Below are 24,668 nucleotides of genomic sequence, written 5' to 3'. Positions count from 1 at the left end.
AACCACTACTACACAATGATTACCACCACCACCACCACCACCACCACCACCACCACCACCACCACCACCACCACCACCACCACTAACCACCACCACCACCAAGCACACCACCACCACCACCACCACCACCACCACCACCACCACCACCACCCACCACCACCACCACTAACCACCACCACCACACCAACCACCACCACCACCACCACCACCACCACCACCACCACACACAGCACTACCACCACCACCACCACCACCACCACACCACCACCACCACCACCACCACCACCACCACCCACCACACCACCACTACCACCACCACCACCACCACCACCACCACCACCACCACCACCACCACCACCAGCACTATCCACTCTCTCTCCCTACAGCTAAGTCTTCTGCTCAGTGTGGGGCCCTGGAGTTCAGTGAGCCAAGGTACTGCGCTGTGGTGAGTAGAATCACCTGCCACAGCCACAGTTACAGTGGTTCTGGCCGTCCACAAGAGAGGTGAGTTTGTTTACCTGTGTGTGTGTGTGTGTGTGTGGAAGGAAGATGTTTACAGTACTTCAATGACTATCCAACACACACACACACACACACACACACACACACACACACACACACACACACACACACACACACACACACACACACACACACACACACACACACACACACACACACACACAAAATCAATATTATTTAAGTTTCCGAACCTTTAATTAGATTCCGCTACTTGTATTTAAACTAATTAAAAAAAACACAAAGTAATTAGTACCAGAAGATTAAAAAAACAAATGTTAAAACTTTTCTCATAAATTAATTCACCTGTTTATTTATTGATCGACCTAAAATTCATCTGTTAATAAGAAAATGAACAGTTTATAGAGTGATAATATATAGAGAGAGAGAAGTGACGCTAACAGATACACAATTACCACTCTTCCCCCGTCATAAAGACCAAACAATAGATATTCATAAACAAAACAAAACAAACACACTTAGTCGTCTTAAACAATAACACCATGGGGGGGCAAGACACAAAACAAACACAACACACACACACACACACACACACACACACACACACAAACCAGGTGACCTTAGGAAGTGTGTGTGTGTGTGTGTATGTGTATTACTCAGCGTCTGACAACACCACCTGAAGTATATTTCAAACACCTGCTTCACTAACACCTGTCACTGGTCTCGTTATGCTCAGGTAACTCATAGTTCACACCTGTCACTAAGTTATTGTGGAAAATGTTATGTGACTTTTGGATTTTTTTCGGCTTTAGTAAACAAAAATAATCTCTCTCTCTCTCTCTCTCTCTCTCTCTCTCTCTCTCTCAAGCATTCTCACCACGTTATCAGCTCGGATCGCGGGGTCTATCTAACTCAATTTACCATGTTAATATTCACACCTTCAGTTTTATAATAAAAGCGCTAACCTCACTGCAAAAATATTCCCTTCAAGAGTAAAAGATAATTTAATCATTTACAAACATGTATAAATACGTACCTACAACACACACACACCAAACACACACACACACACACACACACACACACACACACACACACTAGAATCATTTAGTGCCCTATAGCTGTGTTGATAGTTCGATGTGTATATCCGTGAAAAGGTCAGTGACGGCGAGGCTATCAAAAGTGATGGTGAGGGGGAGAGGGAGGGAGAGGAGGGAGGAGGGAGGGGGCAGAGGAGGGGGAGGGGGGAGAGGGAGGGCAGAGGGAGGGGGAGGGAGGGGGGAGAGGGAGGAAGGGGGGAGGGTGAAAACTTTGCTGGCCATGGGTAGAGTCAGGACCGATCTGTGTTGACTAGGCTGCCTGCTGGACTGTGTGGCGTGATGTTGTAATACTAGAGGTGTGAGATGACTTGGTTGTGGTGTTGATGGTTGTGAAGGTGATGGAGGTGGTTGTAATATTTGATTTTTCTCTCTGTCTCTCTTACCCCTCCCCCTCTCTCTCTAGTAAGGAACGCCCCTTAGAAAAGAATACAACGTTCTCATAAAGGTTTTCTTTCTCCTCTGCCGCCTCTTCAGTGTAAACGCTACCGACGTCTTGACCAAACAACATCAATAATGTATTACCGTCGCTCATAAGAGAACCACCTCACTGTCTGGTCGCCATAGTGATATAAACATTACTTCTCTTACACACAAACATAATTTATATTTATCTTCCCAGTGTGTATATTTATGTCTATTTATATGTTTTTGTTTATTCAAGAAACACCTGTAGATGTTTAATTAAAGACAATAACACCTTAAAATACCTACCCTACCCCAGGTATTCTTCACACACACACACACACACACACACACACACACACACACACACACACACACACACACACACACACACACACACACACACACACACTGAATATCCTAAAATCTTGACGAGATCTAAAATGGGTAAAAAGATAAAGAAGATGGCTGAGAAAATGAGTAGATGTCTGAGCTGGTGAAGATGATGTATAATGAGTACAGGAAGAGGGTTAGGGATAGGTTAGGGTAGGTTAGGTTAGAGTACACATATCTTCTTTACAAGGAGATAAAATAGGGTGTACAGAGAGAGAGACAGAGACCGATAAAGAGAAGAGATAAGAGAGAACAGAGAGGAGAGAGAGAGAAGAAGGGGTAGTGTTGGCGTGCCTGGATAAACACGAGTTCCTCACACGCTCCTCTCGCCTCAAGGGCTCGGTAAACATAGCCGCTTGGTGGATGATGCCTCTGGCTGCTCGCGCTGGTGGTCTAGTCAAAGAGTTTTAGGTGGTGGTGGGAAGAGGAGTTTTAAATCTACCCTGGTTGGTGTTTCATGAAAGATGTATGAAGGAGGAGCCTGTTGGATCCGAAATCATGTGGAGTAGTTTAATATTTTTGTATTAGGTTTGAAAATAGTGAATGATGTTGGGAGGTATATTAACTGACGGAGATACAAGCTTATTTGTTTGTTTACTTATTAATCTACTTCTTTGTCTATCTATCTATCTATCTGGGGTTATCTTTCAAGACCAGTTAATGACTCACCTAGTTTGTCATGTCAAGTCACCTCATTATCCATCACTCTCCAACAGTCTATTAACCAGTCAGTCACGTCAAGTCACCTCATTATCCACAGCTCCCTCACGTCAATACTTCACAAGCAGCCAATATCCACGTTTCATGACCCACCTTAATTGCCATGCCACTTACCTCAAGCTCAGACCTTTAACAACGGAGGTTCTATTTACCTAAGGAAGGGAAGGTCGACTTGGTACCCACGAGTCGATAATCAATACCAGAGTTAAGGAATATAGACTGAGGGAGGAGGAGGAAGAGGGGGAAGAGGGGGAGGAGGAAGAGGGGGAGGAAGAAGAGGAGGAGGAGGAGGAAGAAGAAGAAGGGGCATTAGACTGAATAACAACCCCCACTCTCCTCCCCCAACACACTCCATATACCTGTGTAGACTGAGGACACCCCCCACCACCCCCACCACCCCACCACCCCCCCCACCCCCCTACCCCACCCCACCCCCCACTATAAACCCATTAAACACAATGACTTAACTCTCTTGGCAAGATACACACACACACACACACACACACACACACACACACACACACACACACACACACACACACACACGAACCGATTACTTAGTGTATATACCATGAAATAACATACATTTATACGAAAAAAATTAGCCTATTAGTGTGTATGATTACCCCTTAGGCACACACTTAACTACACGCAGAGTTTGAATACTTGATGTTTATACCTGAAATATGAATACGTAGACCAATATACATCAGAATTTGTATTAATGTATATAGTGTTAAAGAGTATACACACCGAAGCTTCCAGTCATTTATTGTTTTGTTATACTCTGCTGAAATTACATACACAATTACACACAAACATACACAGTTACATAAACAATTACACCAGAATTACATTAACATTTAGAGTATATCACTATTACGAGAAATATTACACACACACACACACACACACACACATTGTTACTTGAACAATTACACACACACACAATTACCTTAACAATTCCATACACGGTTACATAACTCATTACTTCACAATTACACTACCAATTATATAACAATTACACACGATTACATAAATTACACATATGATTACACCACTACATAGGCATACGATTATATTACTAATTACACATACGATTACATTAATAATTACGCACACGATTACATTATGACACACACACACACACACACACACTACTGTAATCACAAAATTCTCCCACTACAATAACACTCAAAATCACTCTATCGTGTTCATAATGTGGAGTCGATCCAGGGAACCTCTTTTTGGCTATCAACTTAGTGCTTTAACCACCACGCCACCGCCACATGTCCCGGGTGTCTATATAACGCGGAGAGAAGCATTGATTGTTGCTTAATGAAACTCGTAAAATGCATTAATAAGGCAAGGACTGTCAGGCACTGGTGGGTACAAGAATGTGTGGGCATTGTGTTTATTTTTCATTGTGGGTGGGTGATTGTGGTAAGTTATTGTGGTGGTGATCATGTTGGTTGTGGTAGGTTGTGTTTTTGTTGTGGTATTTTCAGTGAATGTCTAAGATCTCTCTCTCTCTCTCTCTCTCTCTCTCTCTCTCTCTCTCTCTCCACACAGTCAATACACTTCCTCACCACCACCACTACCACCCAACCATCCACCACGAGGCAGCCATACAAAATTTGTGGACATCGCCAACTACGACCACCACATACTCAAAGCTTTTTTTTATCACGGCCGAACCATGAATACCAAGTGTACGGGAACCAGGAAACTCCCGCCCCCACCCCCACCCACTCCCCCCTCCCACTAACCCCCACCTACACTGTCTATGAATATGTATGATTCGATATTCGTTCCGTATTGACATTCCTTGATACATACTTGAGAACTGACAGGAGTATTTTTTTTTGGTCTTTGTTCCCTGGCGCTGTGAGAGGTTAGGGTGATTCATTATATAGGAAGAAAAATTCATGTTGAAAAAATGAGTTGTTATTCATTATATAAATTATGTGTGTTTGTATATAATGAATTGATTGTGTTTATAGAAGAAATGTATATAAATGAAATACTGTATTCATAACTAAATATACATAGAACCAATGATACATACACAAAATACATAATAGACTTATATTTATCATTCACGTTTCTTTTTCAATCATGATAAGAGATTCCCTCTGTATAAATTTATGTTTATATGATACATATGTCAATGCATAGTCATTCTACAAATACTGAATAACCAGATTACATAAAATAAATTATCGCATTACAGATACTAATGACCAGATTAATTAAATTACCTATATTAAATAATTAGATTATAAGAATATAATGGTTCAATAAATACTTATCATCATTTATTACCTTAAAAGGCTATGATAACCGGACTAACATATAGCATCTGACTTGCCTTGTGTTGTCTAGCCAGTCACACACACACACACACACACACACACACACAGACACACACACACACACACACACACACACACACACACACACACACACACTCACACACACACACACACACACACACACACACACACACACACACACACACACACACACACACACACACACACACACACTCACACACACACACACACACACACACACACACACACACACACACACACACACACACACACACACACACACACACACACACACACACACACACACACACACACACACACACACACACACACACACACACACACACACACACACACACACACACACACACACACACTATAATGAGCTCATTCATAGGTAAAACCGGATCCCAGAATGACTGTCATTATTCAGGTATTTCTATGGTACTTGGGGTTTTAGCTGCTCTTGTAAGGCTATCATCTTGTTGACAATGTGTGTGTGTGTGTGTGTGTGTGTGTGTGTGTGTGTGTGTGTGTATTCAGACACACACACACACACACAGTCGAGGCTCAGTAGGGCGTATTTTGTAAAGTTTTGTAACACAACAACAAGTACATAAAACAAGCAGGAGTTTGTACAAGTGAAAATGTTGCCCCTCTCTCTCTCTCTCTCTCTCTCTCTCTCTCTCTCTCTCTCTCTCTCTCTCTCTCTCCCCTCTCTGACGACTCCCAGTCTTCGATATACATTTTCCATGTTAAAGTTTGAGATTTTCTTTGTAACATTTTTCACTTTTTCATTTTTTCTCTCAGTCGTCAACAAAAAACAAAAAATTTCCTTTCTAAATGTTGAAGTTTTTTATATTATATTTTCGTCTATTGAAGTTACTTATTTATTCTAACCCAATTAACACACACCAACATGTATATATATGATGCTTGTATATAATAACACTGTGTTCTCAAAGTGTAAACTTATGAAAAATAAGAGTTTATACAAAGTCATCTGTCTTTGTGTTATGATGTAAATTAGATATATGAATATACATAAAGTATATACATTTCAAAATATGTATTACAGGAATATACATGCCATACATATAAAAAAGTATTCCAGGTATATACTGTACACGTATACATATTAATATATACATGTAGTAAGCTATATATACATACTTATATACAAATTCATATATAAATCACATATATGACAGGTGTATACAAAATATTAGAGGTTTTAAACAGAGAGTATTGTGCAGGTTAAAGCGACTCCAGAGTGACACTGGGCCTAGCGGTGTGTGAACCGATACAGCCTGACACATTGTTCCTCGCTACTGTTCCCTGAGCTGTTCCATGACACACCGTTCCTCACTAGTGTTCCCTGAGCTGTTCCAAGACACACCGTTCCTCACTACTGTTCCCTGAGCTACTCCAAGACACACCGTTCCTCACTAGTGTTCCCTGAGCTGTTCCATGACACACCGTTCCTCACTAGTGTTCCCTGAGCTGTTCCAAGACACACCGTTCCTCACTAGTGTTCCCTGAGCTGTTCCATGACACACCGTTCCTCACTAGTGTTCCCTGAACTACTCCAAGACACACCGTTCCTCACTAGTGTTCCCTGAGCTGTTCCATGACACACCGTTCCTCACTAGTGTTCCCTGAGCTGTTCCATGACACACCGTTCCTCACTAGTGTTCCTTGAGCTGTTCCATGTTGCTCATTCGTGATTCTTTTATCGTAACCTTCCACCTCCTTTCTCTTTTGTTTTTTTCACTATTATCTTTCATTCCCTTATTCTTTCAAATCAACTTTCTCTACTTTTTTCTTCTTTCTCATCGCCTCGTCCTTCCACGGCTATAGTCTCAGGGTTATATTTGACGCCATTTTGGTTATTATTTCACTAGTATATCATAAAAGAATCAATTAAATATATCATTATAGTTACACTTTATAGAACAAATTATTTAAGGACCATTTAATCATTTGGGTGAGAAAAATAAATAACAAAAATTAAAATGATAAAATATTGAGTTACTGCGGAGGTGGAGAGTCATATTTTAGGGTGATGATAAATTGATGGTAAAATATAATTAATAAAAACTCCCTCACGTGGTTAAAAAAAAACAATCACTAAAGTCACATAGGTCGGGGAACAGTACTCGGCTGTGTGTGTGTGCCTGTGTGTGTGTGTGTCTGTGTGTGTGTGTCTGTGTGTGTGTGTGTGTGTGCGTTTCTAAGCCCAGTAAATGGAATTTTAGAAGGTTATACATCAGGCCACGTCATCACCCTTTCTCCTCACTTCATGCCCCTCCTGACTTCCCCCCCAACCTATGATATGCTCAGGGCAGTATAGTGTTACTCTGATGGGAGAAATTTATTGCTTACATAAATCTCCCAATTTTATTTGTGTTTGCAATTTTACCAAGTGTATGTATGTGTGTGTGTGTGTGTGTGTGTGTGTGTGTGTGTGTGTGTGTGTGTGTGTGTATGTCGGTCCCCTCAATCGGTTTTCTTTTTGTGGGAATAAATTGATCATCCGTTTTATTTAAGACAGACAGACAGACAGACAGACAGACAGACAGACAGACACACACACACACACACACACGAAAATCAAATAACAAACAAACAAGCAAACAAACAAAAGCTTAAGAATATAACATAAAAAATGCTACTATAAAATAAACAAAACACCAGCAGCAACACCCCGTGACCACCAGTGAGTGAGTAACCCCGACACAATACAACCATACAGGGTCACCCAACAAAAATAAAATACAACTGGCTACTCTTTTTATATCACCCTGTATATAAACTTTAAATTTCAGCGTACCTTAAGTAGTAAAGTAGGTATGATTAGTATATTGGGTTTGGTTAGATTAGGTTTGGTTAGGTTAAGTTTGGTTAGGTTTGGTTTGGTAGTGAAATGTGAGGCTACATATCCGTAGACTTTAGACGAATTGTAGAAATATAAAGAAATAAATTGTTCCTCCATTATTATTATTATTATTATTATTATTATTATTATTATTATTATTATTTGTAGTAGAAGTAAAACCCCAAAATTTTAAATGCTATGACACATGAATGAATGAACCAATTTCTTGCAACTTGGCTGTGAGAATTTACTAACGCCTTTTCCTCCTCCCCCATTATTCCTCTCCCCTCTTCTTCACCCTTCCCCTCTCCTCTTTTGCCTCCCCTTTTTCGCCTCCACCCCCCCTTATTTCCTCCCCCACCCCTATTCATCTTGCACCCCCCTCCCCTTTCAACCCTCTCCCCTCCCCCACTGGACAGAATAATTTAATATCTGCTTCAATCAGATTATTTTAATTAGGATGATGACAGAGTTCGAGGACATGTCACCTGTTAGTAAAATTATCATTATTGACATTACTCTCTCTCTCTCACTCTCTCTCAACCTCCCTCTCTCTCTCTCTCTCTCTCTCTCACTCTCAACCTCCTTCTCTCTCAACCTCTCTCCCTCCCCTCTCTAACTAACCTCCCCCAACTCTCTCTCCCCCATATATGCCATCAACGTGTTTACCTCACCTGGCCAACAACACTAATTATAGGTGTCTCTGGCCGCCACAGGTGAGGAGGTCCGGTACACCATCACGGGAGGCAACAAGGATGGACTGTTCACCATCGACCAGCGGACTGGCATCATCACCCTCGCTGCCACCCTCGACTATGAGATCCGTGACAAGGTGAGATGAAGGGAGGGAGGGAGGGAGGGAGGGAGGGAGGGAGGGAAGAGTGGAGGAGAGGGTAGAGAAGGAGGGAGCGACGGAGGGATGGATGATTAAGGGGGTTGAAAGAGAGGCGGAGGGATGTAGGGAGGGATGAAAGGGGATGGTAGGAGGGTGATACAATATGGTGAAGGACAGATGGTCGTGTAAAGATGAGAGACAATAGTGGTGGCGGTGTTTTGTTGGTGGTTATTGTGGTGGTGGTGGTGGTGGTGGTGGTGGTTATTGTGGTGGTGGTGGTGGGGTGGTGGTGGTGGTGGTTTTGTTGTGGTGGTGGTGGTGGTGGTGGTGGTGGTGGTGGTTATTGTGGTGGTGGTGGTGGTGGTGGTGGTGGTGGTGGTGGTGGAACGGTGGTAGTGGTAGTGGTGGTGGTGGTGGTGGTGGTGGCAGTGAGACAATACTACCATCCTCTCTAACACCCAACACAACACCCATCACATCCATCCTCCTCACCACTACACCCCCTCCACCACTACACCCCCTCCTACACCACTACACTCCCTCCCTACACCCCCTCCCTACACCTACACCCCCTCCCACCACTACACCCCCTCCTACACCCTCCTCCCCCCTCCTACACCTCCCCTACACCACTACACCTCCTACACCACTACACCTCCCTACACCACCCCTCCCCACCCCTCCCTACACCCTACACCTCCCCTACCCCCTCCCTACACCACTACACCTCCTACACCACCCCCACTCCTACACCTCCTACACCACACCTCCCTACACCACTACACCTCCCTCCTCCCTACCTACACTCCCCTCCCTACACCCACACCCCCTCCCTACACCACACACCCCCTCCCTCACCACCACCCCCTCCTACACCCTCCCTACACCACTACACCCCTCCCACCACTACACCCCTCCCTACACCTCCCCTACACCCCCTCCCTACCTCCCCTCACCTCCTACACCCACTACACACTCCCACACCCCTCCCACACCACCCCTCCCTACACCTCCCTACACCACCCCCTCCCTACACACTACACCCCCTCCTACACCCCTACACCCCCTCCCCACCACTACACACACCCTACACCCCTCCCCTACACCACCTCCCTCCCCACCCCTACACCCCTCCCCTCCCTCCCTACACCTCCTCCCCTACACCCCCTCCCCTACACCACACCTCCCTACACCCCTCCCCCTCCCCCACACCTCCTACACCCCTTCCCCCCCCTCCTACCACTACCCCCTCCCTACCACTACACCCCTCCCTACACCACTACCCCTCCCTACACCACTACCCCCTCCCTACACCCTACGACAGTAATAGCAGCCTGGAGTAAAGAAAAGGAAAAAAGAAGATAAAACTCGACCCAGGGAATTCGTCAGAGTAAAGCCAGAAATTAAGATGAAGTTGGTGCCTGGAGGAAGACAAAGGAAGGTGATACTATAGTTTGTTATCCATTTGTCTTCCTCTTGTGGTGGCGACGCTCCCTCCCCCTCCCTTCCTTCTTCCTTCTCTCTGTCCCTCACCCATATCCCTTCATCTCTAAGTCCACTTCTCTCCCCTACCATTTCCTCTTTTCTTCGCTTCCCTTCATCCCCTTTCCTCACATTCTAGGTTCCCTCTCTCTTATCCCCTCCCTCCTTCCCCTTCCCTCCCGTCCCTCCCTCTCCCATGATACCAAGGGCCCTAGAGGTAATTATCATCTGTTTTAGTATTTTTTCTTTCATAAACTTTCCTAAATTTTTTGTGATTATTTCTGCGTTTTTTTTTTTTTTCAGCTGGACGAATTTAGATTGGTAAAAATGTTTCCATGCGAATTTTCTATTGTTGGAGTCGATTCATGGTTCTCTTTCTGTCTCTTCACACACACACACACACACACACACACACACACACACACACACACACACACACACACACACACACACACACACACACACACACACACACACATATCCTGATTAATATTTTGAACTCATCTCCAGAATCACAAAAAAAACACCAAAAAATTAAGCAACAACATTTCTGCCTTAATTAGTCGATCCACATTTTTGTCCCACTTTCTCTTAATGACTGTCTATTTGTCTCTCTCTTCTCCTCATGTACACAAACTCTCTACCTACAAGATTTACCCCAAACAAAAACACATTTTCTATAAGTTTGGTAAAAGTTTATCTCAGAGCGGTATAGTACATAGTAATTTGTCTGTTTGTCGTTCCGGTGTTCTTTTTTTGGGCGTTAGTTACCCATCTCTCGTTTTCTGTTGGGTATAAGAGGGTAAACTTAATTATTTCCTGCTTATCTAAACGATGATGATGATGTTAATTTGAGTTTGGAGTCCTTGAAGTTTAATGAGAATATGACATTATCTCTCTCTCTCTCTCTCTCTCATCATCTGTCTAGACCGCCCCTTACCCACCACAACCACCACCCCCTGTTACCTCTTACCTACCACACACCACCCCTTACTAACCTAACCTAACCACACCAACAATCCTCTTCTTTACCTCTTGTCTAAAACATGAGAAAAGTTACCTCTGTATAAATTTGTAAAAGCCTTCCTTGACTCTTCCTTTCTACCTCCTCCTACCCCCTCCTCCTCCTCCTACAAACTTGGTGCCCACGGTCCTCTCTCTCCTTCAACTCCCTAATTGCTTTTTAGTAATACAATAACCCTCAGTGGTCGTCTGATGTGAAGGACTTGGCCAGAGGGAGCAAGTTTGAAGCTTGGTGCGTCACTGTGACCACCAAGAAGAAGGAATTTCTTAGCACGATGAGTCCAGGTAGGGGTCGAGGGAGGGGAGGGGAGGGAGGGAGGAGGGAGGGGAGGAGAGATAATGGGAGCGAAGGATGACGATAATCAGGAGTTTGGAATGTCCTTGATAATGTATAAGAGGAGGAACGAAAATTAAGGGATTTTGCTTATTTTTTATTTTTTTATTTGTGTGTGTGTGTGTGTGTGTGTGTGTGTGTGTGTACAAGGACAGGTGTTCAGTGGTTATTCGAGGTAAACAAAACAGGTGTTCATAGATTGTATGTAAATGAGTCTTGAGACGAAAACACACTCAAAACAAGTGCCCAGAGATTTTGTTAATTACTCACACGCAGACACAGGTGTAACAGGTGTTCAAGAGCTGATGTGGGGATAAAGTGAACACAAAACAGGTGCCAAGGCATTGTTAATTACTCGCATAGAGAAACAGGTCGTAAAAATTAATCTAACTTCAGGTTCTTCCTCAAACACTAAGAGATAGATTAATTAACTCACTCTCTCTCTCTCTCTCTCTCTCTCTCTCTCTCTCTCTCTCATATCCTGCCATCTCACCGCCATTGACTGTTAAAGAGGTGCATTAAAGCCCTCCTTGGCAACCTCTCCACCGCCTCGCATGCTCCTGGCCAGATTACTAGACACACACACACACACACACACACACACACACACACACACACACACAGATAGACAGGCAGACAAACAGACACACAATAAGACAGATACATTGAAGTATGGATGGATTCGTGCATGTGTACCTGTGTGTGTCTGTCCAAACACCTACACTGTACGCATACAGTCAAATAATACCTTACATGTGCGTATGATAATGAGCATGACCGTGTATGTACGTATCGTAAGTGTGTATGATAATATAGATGTCAGCGCGTGTGTGTGTGTATCTGTATGTAGACCTTCACTCTACACCTTCATCTGAATACCTACACATGAGCGTATGTTAATGCATCAGTGCATATGTGTACGCTTATGTGAATACCTACACATGTGCGTATTCTAATATTGATATCAGCATGTCTGTTTCTGTCTGTACACCTTCCCTCTATACCTTCATCTGAATACCTACACATGAGCGTATGTTAATGCATCAGTGCATATGTGTACGCTTATGTGAATACCTACACATGTGCGTATGGTAATGTAGGTACAACTGTGGGTTCATGGTTCTGACATTATCTCCTGAATAGTAATCAGACTCGGCTCTCGCACGTACAGCGTTTGAGCAAATCACCATCAGTCCGGAGTCGCCAATCTCGGTCTGTTTTGATTAGCCAGTCGCGAAGGTCCCTTGTTAGGTCTCTCTCTCTCTCTCTCTCTCTCTCTCTCTCTCTCTCTCTCTCTCTCTTTCTCTCTCTCTGGTGTACAAGTGAGCCAGTATCTCACAGGAACAGAGGGCGGCTGTGTTCAACAATGTTTATATTTAGGATAATGTTATTGTTTCAGGGAGAGAGTCAGTGAATGTGGCAGAAATATTCGCGTGTATTTTTACGTGTGAATGTTTATGCAGAGGTGAGAGCTGGAGGGAGAGGAGAGGACGCACAAACACACAAACATACATTTACACACAAACATACATATCCATACTAAGGATACATTAAACCATCACCCTATTAAACCATCACCCTATTAAACCATCTAACTATCCTAAACTTAAACAATCCTCACGTTAACCATCCTCATGTTAAACCATCCTCACGTTAAACCCTTATCATGTTAAACCATCCTCATGTTAAACCATTCTCATGTTAAACCATCGCTGGGAAAGTTCTCAAGATAAAACCTAGAGATAAGAGTGAGAAAGACTGAGACACAGAGCCAACTATTGGTGAACTGAGAGAGGAGTAAAGTTCTCAGTATCGGAAAACAGGAAAATATTCAAAGTTGCTTAAGTCCCCCCCCCCCCCCCCCCATAATGAGAACACGACCCCACATCTGGTTATTCTTGCTCCTGTCTGTGTCGTGTTGTGTTTGTCATGTTGTCTTTGTCATGTTGTTTTATCCACTGTGTCTTTAGTCCATAGTCCTCAAGGGGGTTTAACTATCCTCGTTCAAAGGGGTACATCGTCATCAAAGGGGTACATCGTCATCAAAGGGTTAAAATCGTCGTCTTCAAAAACGGAGTTAATCGTCCTCAAGGGGTTAAGTCGTCAACCATTATCCTCAAAGGGTTGAAACCATCGTCCTCAAAGGGTTCAAAACATCGTCCTCAAAGGGTTCAAAACATCGTCATCAAAGGGTTAATCACCCCCAAAGTTTCACCAGCTCAGTGTGGCTGCCGCCCCTCACCTCTCCAAACCAGGTTTATCATTATTCATCTAACATTTATTGTAAAAGTTTCCTCATATGGCCGGCCGCCCCTGTGTTGCCATGAGTTAGTTGTGGCTCAGGTGAGGAGGATTATCAACTAACTAATACCGCCCACACAAACTCTATCAGTAGTTGTAATATTCCTCCACAGGTTATGAGTTTGAGGTTGTATGTCTGAAGGTTCTGGAATAAGTTGTGAGTTCTCATAGATGGAGACATGTGCAGGGTGGAGGACATGTTTGTTTTTATGAGATAAGGTCGCCATGTTAGTGTCTCCTCCTCCTCCATGATGGTCATAATTGGTGGTGGGTCTCCCGGGTGGCTCTGAGGCCCTGACAATAATAGGAAATTGTATTAAGGGGGCAACATTACGACGCCCACAAAGACGCCCACACTGATCAGTATGCAGGGCACGCGAGGGATGGCGTCGAGGAGAGACCCCAGAGAACTGCCAGTTGTCCCGTCCCAAAGATTTATATACCATTAAGACTTGAATCTTTTTTTCTTTTTTTAGTAAACGGAAGTAGAGACTTTTTTCTGTTTTATAGACGAGTAATAAGACTAATGAATTATAATATTTAGTAAAGAGAACAGTGAAAATTAACAACACAGGGGACGTGTGTAAATCTGTCCACCATAACAGCATCTATGTACTACAGTTGACAGCCAGACTCAACACCGCTGCCTCACATGACCAGCACAGCGCCTTCAGGTTGTACCTCCTCTCCCGCCACCCTCCGGATGCTTGCTGGCGACGCCCCAGGAGAACAATGACCTGATAGCTTGCCAACACCTCCTCCTCCACGTCAGTTTGGGAGAGTGAAACACCTCTTGATTCACCCAAGACTGGTTATAATGGTGAAGCTTAATTCATCACGAGTTACCTTTCGCTCTCTTAGTAATTATATTAAGTAATGATGCGTTTTTATAGTAATTATCAAACATAATGATACGTCTTCATAGTAATTATATAAAGTAATTATATGAACACTTACTCATTATCTTTAACTTTTTGCGACTATAAAGTAATAATTGACGAACATATTTCCTTAGAATATATAAATAACACTATACTGTTATATGATCATCTGTCGACAGGTATATTGCTATGCTTTACATGAAATTATTACGCCAGGTATGTACTGAATATATATACACATATATACTTTACTTGTGTCAAACTACTCCTGTCCACATAATACATATCACAAGTACTTAATGTATTGTAAGTCAAAGAAAATCTGGAGTTCGTCACAGCAGAAAGACAGCGATCACAGCAGAGAGGGGAAGACAACACAGCAGGGAAAGCAGACATACAGCAGAGTCGGCCACCATAACAGACAGGGCCCTTACAGCATAGAGACAGCCATCACAGCAGGGAGAAACAGCCATCAGAGTAGACATACAGCCATTACAGCCAACACAGCAGAGAGACACAGCAGAGAGACACAGCAGAGAGGGGCAGCAGTCCTCAACAATGTCAAAATTAGTCAAACATAGAAAGTGATTTGTTCTCTTACTCAAACACGACTGACCTGTGATGTACTGTGTCCAGGATCACATACGACTTGTATAGCCTCACCTCACCTCACCTCACCTCACCTCACCTAGCCTAACATTAACCCACTTGGTAAAAATATCTGGTTTGTTGATACTCGAAGATAAAAAAAACATTTACTAGAGAAATTGGACAAAAATTACACAATTATTGAGTAAATAAACAGCGAAGCCAAATACTCAACTCACAAACGCTGCCAGAAATTATAATCAAACTAAGTGGATCATGAACCAAACCTTTATAGAGTACCATCGCCAGCACGAGCGAACGTAGTAATAGGATTAGATTACTCTCTCTCTCTCTCTCTCTCACACACTCACAAACATACTGAAAAGATATTTTTGTTTTAATGGACTGGAGGTGTTGGGTTCGTCTCTATCTACCTGTGCGTTATCTGAGCCTACCTGTATACCTGGCCTCTCTCTCTCTCTCTCTCTCCACCTTTTTTCCTACTTGAGGTGGTTCCATTCAATGCGTGTAGGTACGACCAGGAAAAAGCCAGGAAGGAATATTGGGACTTACTCTTATTGACCTTCAAGAGCTTCCTGGGAAAAGAAAACTGTTTAGAGTCGAGGTTTGGAGCCAGCTATTCCAATTCCACTCACAGGATGTTGGATTCTGTTGAAGCTCAGGGAAGGAAGTTGGACTCTGGGGATCTGACTTGCTTATTGGGATCATTCTACCCTTAGTACTCTGCGTGTGTGTGTGCGTTTTACATTGGAGAAGGCTACGTGTATATATATATATATATATATATATATATATATATATATATATATATATATATATATATATATATATATATATGCAAGTAAATCACTGTAGGTGCGCGTGATCTAGGTATATGCTGATAACCACAAGGAAAGAAGAAAAAACGAAGTTCCCAAGCGCTTTCGTGTAATTCACATCTTCAGGGGTGAGTACAGACTAAAGAGGAGTACAAAACAAGGTGTATATATACAGAGGAGGGTGAGACCAGGTCCACAATGGTCAGGTATTAGGTAATGACCCTACTAATCTTTAAATAGCACGGCAACGGTCGGTAGTCAGGTCAGAGGGTAAGGTGACCCAACCTTCTCACCTGGTTACAAAGGTTGGGTCACCTTACACACACACACACACACACACACACACACACACACACACACACACCTACCTGGACGTGGCGTTGCATAAGTTTCAATCCGCTTTTCCGTAAGACCAAGAAGATTCTGTGGCCTTCATCCTCTTACCAGCGCATCACCATAATTGATCTACAACCTGCCTCTCACCTGATCATTACCTGTCTGCCTCTTACCTGACTGCCTTTTACCTGTCTGCCTCTTACCTGACTGCCTTTTACCTGTCTGCCTCTTACCTGACTACCTTTACCTGCCACTCTCCTTCCCTGACCTGCCTCTTACCTGACTGCCTCTTACCTGACTACCTCTTACCTGACTGCCTTTTACCTGCCACTCTCCTTCCTCTTACCTGACTGCCTCTTACCTACCTACCTCTAATCTATTCCAGTGTCTTACCCCCCTCCCACACACACCCCGACACACAAACACCCCCATACACCTCCTCTCCCCCAGACATCACCCTCCCTACACACACACACACACACCCATACACCCCACCCTCCTACACACACACACACACACACACACACACAAACACACACACACACTACAAGAGACAGGTGGAGGTCATTTTATCCTCATCCTACAACACACTAACTCACGCTCCCTTACCACAGGTTATCGGGACGTGACTCACATTATATAGAGGAACGTTTCTCTCTCTCTCTCTCTCTCTCTCTCTCTCTCTCTCTCTCTCTCTCTCTTTACCAACGTTTGTCTCCCTCCTAAACGTTTTATTCTCTTTTGTTATTTTCATGGCTTTTCGTTAGTCTCTCTCTTTCTCCCTCTCTCTTTCTCTGCCGTTTCCCTTTCTCCCCTCATCTCCCCCCTCCCCCTCCACACTCAGGTAAATCTCCCCCTGACATCCCCTTCGAATTCACTCCCCCTCAGTAGTGTCTTCGTCTCCCTCACCTCATCTCCTTTAGTGTCTTTTCCCCTCAGGTAAATTCCCCTCAGTATCATCTCCATTTCCCCTCACCTCCTCCCCTTCAATTTCTCTCCCCCGTCTCTACTCCCGTCACCACCTCCCCCACCCCCTCACCTCTACTCACAGTATCTTGCCCTCTTACCTCCTCTCCCCTCATCTCTTCTCCTCTCACTTCACCCCTTACCTCCTCTCCTCTCATCTCTTCTCCTCTCACTTTACCCCTTACCTCCTCTCCACTCATCTCTCCTCACCTCCTCTTCCCTCACCCCCTCACCTTTCACATCACTGATTCGAGGTCTTCCCCCTGAAGTGCCCTCACCTTGGCTCTCTATTCTCCTTTAGGGCTTCAAGAGGCTTCACCAGATCATATTAACCATCACCAAGAACGTTAACCTTTCCCACCAACATTAACCATCAAAAACATTAACCACCACCACAAACATTAACCACCACCACCATTAACCACCACCACCAACATTAACCACCACAAACATTAACCACCACAAACAAACATTAACCACCACCAACATTAACCATCACCACAAACATTAACCACCACCACAAACATTAACCACCACCACCAACATTAACCACCACTACCATTAACCACCACCACCAACATTAACCACCACCACCAACATTAACCACCACCAACATTAACCACCACCAACACAGCTCTCACAGTGATGCCTGCCTCTCTACTTCTCGCTCCATTAGTTTCTATAAAGGGTAGTCAAGTTATCCTCCCAGCCCATCTCCTCTGATCCCACCACAACTTTCTTCAAACTACAAACAAAAGTAATTGTTTATATACTTTTCTGAAACTATCAACCTAACCAAATCTTTAAAATTCTTTGAACCTTAGAACCCCGTTAGGATAAGTACAAAACATTTTATCCTTCAATAGAGCCTCGTTAAGAAAGGTACATCTACCCATACCTAAAAATCCCTCATTAAGGTAAGTAAAAAATACATAATTGACCTTAAAAACTCTCTAAAATTGCCTTAAACTTAAAAAAATCCCTAAAACTTCCTTTAAAAAAAATTAAAAACATTAAAAATAAACAAAAACCCACACAATAACTCACCCTATCGCTGCCTATAATTTGGGATCGATTATATACTCGGTTATAGAGAGCTTTACACATCACACCTAGCGCTAGTGTACTCTCTCTCTCTCTCTCTCTCTCTCTCTCTCTCTCTCTCTCTCTCTCGATGTAATTATGCTTTCATCTTTTATTCTACGTTAGTTCTCTTTATTTCTCTCTCTCTCTCCGTTTTCCTCTTTTATCCTCCATTAGTTCTTTCGTTCTTTCTTTCTTCAGTATCTTGTTATTTTTCTCTCCCTCGCTTCTGTTATCTTCTTGTTTCACTATACCCATTTTCTCTTCCCTCTGGCTCATATCTCCCCTCCTCTTCATCCTCATTCTCTTTATTTCTCTTTGCCGTCATCTCTTTCAACATTCGTCTTTTTTCCCTTCCCTCTCTTCGTCCCTCTCCTCCTCTTCTTTCTCTCTACCCCATTCTCTACTCCCCTTTCTCCATCGTTCACCTCTATCTGAATTTTCTTTTTCCCCCATCCTCCTTCCCCATCCTTCTCCTCCCCTCTCCCTCCTCTCTTCCTTCACTACCACCTACCCCTCCTTCCTCCATTAATCTCTTCCTCCCTCTCCCCCCTTTCCCATACCTCACTCCCTATCCTTCCACTCTTCCTCTCCCTTCCCTCCATCCTATCCTCCACTCCCCATCCTCCTCCTCTCCCCAACCTACACCCCTCTCCCCCACCCTCGCCAACTTCCAGCCAACCCAGGGGCGTATCAGCAAGGTGTGAGAGACCGCCTGGTGTAGTGGCGTGTAGAAGCAAGATCACTCTGGTAGATGGTACAGTCGATCAGTTTAACCCGTCATCCCTTCTAGATTAAAGATAACCTCTCTCTCTCTCTCTCTCTCTCTCTCTCTCTCTCTCTCTCTCTCTCTCATAAAAATCGTAAATTAAAAGGATAAAAGCATATATTTACTTACAATATCAATACGAGACAATAGTAAGTGAAATGTGGGTAGGCAGGACCGTAGACTTTATAGTGGTCGTATTGTTTAAGGCGGTAACTAGCCTATTGTACCTTGATTAAGTGGTATGAGATGACGTTTATTATTATTATTATTATTATTATTATTATTATTATTATTATTATTATTATTATTTATTTATTTATTTATTTATTTATTTATTTTATTTTATTATTATTATTTTTTTTTTTTTTTTGGTTAGAGTTAAGAAGGCACAACACATTGTCAACCTTGTGATCGCCAGTAAGTCAAAACACCCTCCAATCTGTATGAACGTTTAGTGTCTTCATTAACATCACAAAACACTTTCCTCCTTGACGTTAAAACAATATTATTCATGACAGACAACCATCAAACGGCGTCACTTTTGGGGCGTCTCTTATATATATTTTGTCTTAAAGTGAGGAGAAACTTTGTTGTTACTGTGTGTGATGTTTTATGATGAGAGAGAGAGATAAGGAGTGAGATAGAGAGATACATCACACAGAATATATACTCTCTCACTCTCTCTCACTCTCTCTCTCCAACACTAAGACGACTCCCTTTATCTCCCTCCTCACAGCACGAGTTGGTAGTGACAGCAGAAGGGGGAGGCGAGATGGTGCAGACCCTCGTACAGGTGCTGGTGGCTGACGTCAACGATAACGCCCCTTACTTCCTCAGACCTAATCCTCAGGTCACAGTCATTGAGGAAGACGACCGTGACCTCCCACTGCCTATTGCAAAGGTCAGGTGTGTGTGTGTGTGTGTGTGTGTGTGTGTGTGTGTGTGTGTGTGTGTGTGTGTGTACAATATAAATCCCTTTAAATATCAATAGCCGTTGCCTCACTATTACTGAAATAAAATAATATCAAAATCCCTAACACACCTCTAAAACACCTGAATAACACCTGTACCTCACCTTTACCTCATATTCACAGGTAGAGGCCCATGATTTGGATAAGCTTGACACCCACGGGCTACTGTACACGCTACGAGGTGACGGTGTGGACGGATACGCCCCTAATGACGCCTACTTCACCATCAACTCCCACAACGGCGAACTAATACAGCTCAGGGTAAGAACGGTGTATGTTTCTCTCTCTCTCTCTCTCTCTCTCTCTCTCTCTCTCTCTCTCTCTCTCTCTCAGGAAGATGAGCTGAGTGGATATTGGTGTTGGCCTAAAGATGGGTTATATATCAGTATATGTCAGTGGTTATAGTTTTTGTCTCACTTAACGTTGTTGTATTTGTTGTTGTTGTTTATAGTGTTGTTGTTGTTGTTGTCGTTAATGTTGTTGTTTACCTGTTCATGTTATCATACAACTTTACATACTATGAGAGTTCCTGTCAATATCATCTTCACTATCATCTAAGAGTGTGTGGATAATGCGGTGACGTGTGTGTGTGTGTGTGTGTGTGTGTCAGAGCACTGGGCAGATGGTGTAGGTTATGGTAGTTCCTTAGTAGTGGTTGACCTCATAATGTAACCAGCTGTGTAGTGCATCTCCACCATCATCACTACCCTCCGCATCATCACCCTCCACCATCATCACCCGCCACTGTCATCACCCTCCCCCATCCCCTCCCCATCTTCCACACCCCTCCCTTCACCACCTCCCCATCCCCACACCCTCCCCCATCCCCCCACCCTCCCCATCCACCACCCTCCCCCCATTACCCACCCTCCCCATCGTCATCTTAACAACTCTGGTTTTTATGCCCAAACTTCACCCCATCTACATATTAATGGATGGAGGAAGGAAGGAAGGAAGATGGTAAGAGGAGGAGGAATGAAGGAAGGAAGGAAGGAAGGAAGGAAGGAAGGAAAGAAGGAAGGAAGGAAGGAAGGAAGGAAGGAAGGGAAAGAAGAATTGAGAGCTGCGGTGAGATATGGAGAGAAGGAAGATGAAGGAAGAGGAGGAGTTTTAGTGACCAGCGAAGGAATGAACGTGGAAGGAAGAAAGGATGGAAAGAGGAGAGTTCAGGTGAGAGGAGGAAGAAAAGAAGATGAAGGAAGAGGAGAGGCGGGAGGGGGGGCAACATTAAACCACAAATCACTCTCCAGCATCAAACATCAGTGATCATTATCCTTCATGTTTCCTCTTAAGTAAATTTAATGAACTAATATTTTCTCTCTCTCATTTTTACGAGTTATTTTCTCCGTCACTTATACAATATAGTTTTTTCCCTCTTTTTACTGGGAGTATTAAATTTTCCCTATGTCTTCCGGGGAATAAATTCAACACGGATATTTTCCTTTGGGTTCCTCGCGCCAGGATGTATTTTTTTCCCCTGGTGTTATTATTTAATGGCGGTGAAGCGAGTTAATATATTGTATCCTTAAATCTTATAAAGTCGAGGATCCTGTTATTAATGTATTCTGTATTGTTGTGGTGTTACAGGCGCTCGACCGTGACCCACCCAATGGTAAGGGCGTGTGGAAGGTGCAGGTCGAGGCGAAGGACGGTCAGGCCTCCTGGAGACGCCTCGAACAGAGTCAACCTCCTCACTCCCTCACCAGACACCCGCGGGACCCTGTAGGAGGCGTGACGGAGGCTCTCTATTACACAGACGCCAGCCCACGTCGTCGATCTAGGTTCAGGCGAGACGTCGACGGAGGAAACAGATATAACGACAAAACACAAGACAACCGCGGAGCTTCATCTTACCTGAGTCACAAGGATGAGCCTTGGACAACAGGTGATGAGGATAAGTCTATAAACATCCAGGGCCAGCGGAGAGGTGTGAGGCAGGAGAAAGATGAAGCATTAAACGTCAATAATCCTGTGGAAACGTCGGCCATGTCGCTGTCAGGAGAAGATCATAAACCGCGCATAATGGACCATAAGAACCATAAGAGGACTGAGCAACACTCGGGAGAGGATCTCTATAGCGGCGACCTGGACCGCTCACGACCTCATGATGAAGGAGAACGGCAGCATCTTATACGACATGAAAGAGACAGGATCCCGCCCTCCACATTTTATAGACCACGGATCAGGGAGACGTCCACAGGGGCTTCACACACTCCACGCAGCACGAAGATCACGTCAAGAAGTTCCAGAACCAAACTGTGGCATCTTAACAGCCATTACCCCAAGTCTCGGGTCAGGTACAGTTACCGAGGTAAATCACACTCCTGGTTACCTGTGAGAAAAGTTTACGAACACCTGCGTCTTCGTCACAGGTACAGAAGAGCACCTGTGTTCTCCCGGTCACGTGACACCTCGGGTATACAAGACTTCGCTACTTTATTAACGACTCCAGGCGAGGTGACTGAAGGCGAAAACTTTGAATATTTAGATAAATATTTGTCAAACTCTGTGAACAGGTCGCTGGGATATGTGAATAGTTTAGAGACTTCCTCAGGTAAGAAACTAATTAGAACTTTGAAAGACTCGGCCAAAGACACGAGTATCAGCCACACGGGTAACAGCCACTCGGGTAAAGAGGAAAATGTTTTTGTCTCTTCCTCTCACACAGACCAAACTTCTCCACGAGAGACATTAAAGCCACGCCAGACTCTACCCTCCACTTTATCTCAGAGTCAGAAACTTTTAAATGACAACAAAAACTACCGGCCAGCCACCACAAACTCTCGAGGACTTTCGAAAAATATTTACAGTGTGAAAACAAATTCCCAAAAATCTTCTCAAGTGTTGTCATCGAGGAGGACCTTGACAAGAGCAGCGTCCAGGAGTCACTTACTAACGTCCAGTGAGGAGAAGGGAACTAAGGGCGTCTCCAGACCTCACACAACATACACACACTACAGGCCAGCTCAACACCTGCCTCAGTACCCCAGCACCTTCGTCACAACACACACTGACATCAACCACAGCCACCACAGTATATGGAGTACCCACCACCAGGCCCGTCACTCAAGAAGGGGGAACATCATCAACACCTTCAGGAACAACAACCACCAGGGCACCATCAGGAGAAAAAGAACAATAGATTCTCCTCTATTCGCCAATACGGAATTCGAGAGGATCCTGACTGCTGAAGAGGAGGACGACGGAGTGTGTGAGAACTTCGACGTGTACGCCAGCAATATTGACACATACAATGGGACAGCTTCGTCAGGAGGGATGTTGGAGGGTCTAGGGAGAGGCGGACGAGTGCACACGATCCAGACGCTGGTGACGGTGGTGGTGAAGGACATTAACGACAACGCTCCAACATTCCCCAACGCCACTATGTTTGGTGTAGTGCAAGAGAATGGCCCTATTGGTGAGTACCTCTCTCTCTCTCTCTCTCTCTCTCTCTCTCTCTCTCTCTCTCTCTCTCTACGCTGCCATCACACCCCAAGATCCTCAGCAGGTGAGTTAAACCAGGCAAGTAATTAAGATAATGACACTCATGCGGCAGGATGATAATTAATGTTATCACCAATATTAATTAGAACCTTAATGACTGTGTGAGTGTTTGGTGTGGTATTAGTGAGTTGCGTGAAAGAATTGAGTGAGTTGCGTGGAAGAATTGAGTGAGATGCGTGGAAGAATTGAGTGAGTTGTATAAATGAATCAGCGTAAAAATATTTTAATGCAATGTGTGTTTGTGTGTGTGTGTGTGTGTGTGTGTGTGTGTGTGTGTGTGTGTGTGTGTGTGTGTGTGTGTGTGTGTGTGTGTCCCTCTATCTGTCTGTTTCCACATTCACACATTCAACACATCCCATCACCACATCTAAACATCACACCTCAACATCAACCACAACACTTAAACATACAGTATACGCCCTTTTTACCTGCTCATGTGACCTTTAA

At 43.9% G+C, this 24,668-nt stretch overlaps 1 protein-coding gene across 1 annotated transcript in view; it reads left to right on the top strand.

Moving 5' to 3' along the window:
• Positions 1–461: 461 nt before the first annotated feature.
• The window catches only part of LOC121867477 (putative neural-cadherin 2), a gene marked incomplete at its 3' end in the record, with an annotated part of 47,848 nt that continues 23,641 nt past the window's right edge, over positions 462–24,668 (top strand). Inside the window, 5 exon segments of the mRNA XM_042367414.1 lie at positions 462–504; positions 9,026–9,141; positions 20,483–20,647; positions 20,841–20,978; positions 22,305–24,135. Coding sequence (XP_042223348.1) covers positions 20,519–20,647; positions 20,841–20,978; positions 22,305–24,135 — 2,098 coding nt within the window.

Source organism: Homarus americanus, unplaced genomic scaffold, assembly GCF_018991925.1.
Source record: "Homarus americanus isolate GMGI-L3 unplaced genomic scaffold, GMGI_Hamer_2.0 scaffold23598, whole genome shotgun sequence".
Lineage (NCBI taxonomy): Eukaryota > Metazoa > Arthropoda > Malacostraca > Decapoda > Nephropidae > Homarus > Homarus americanus.
Note: the sequence above shows the minus strand (reverse complement) of the source record. Positions and strands in the feature narration are given on the sequence as shown.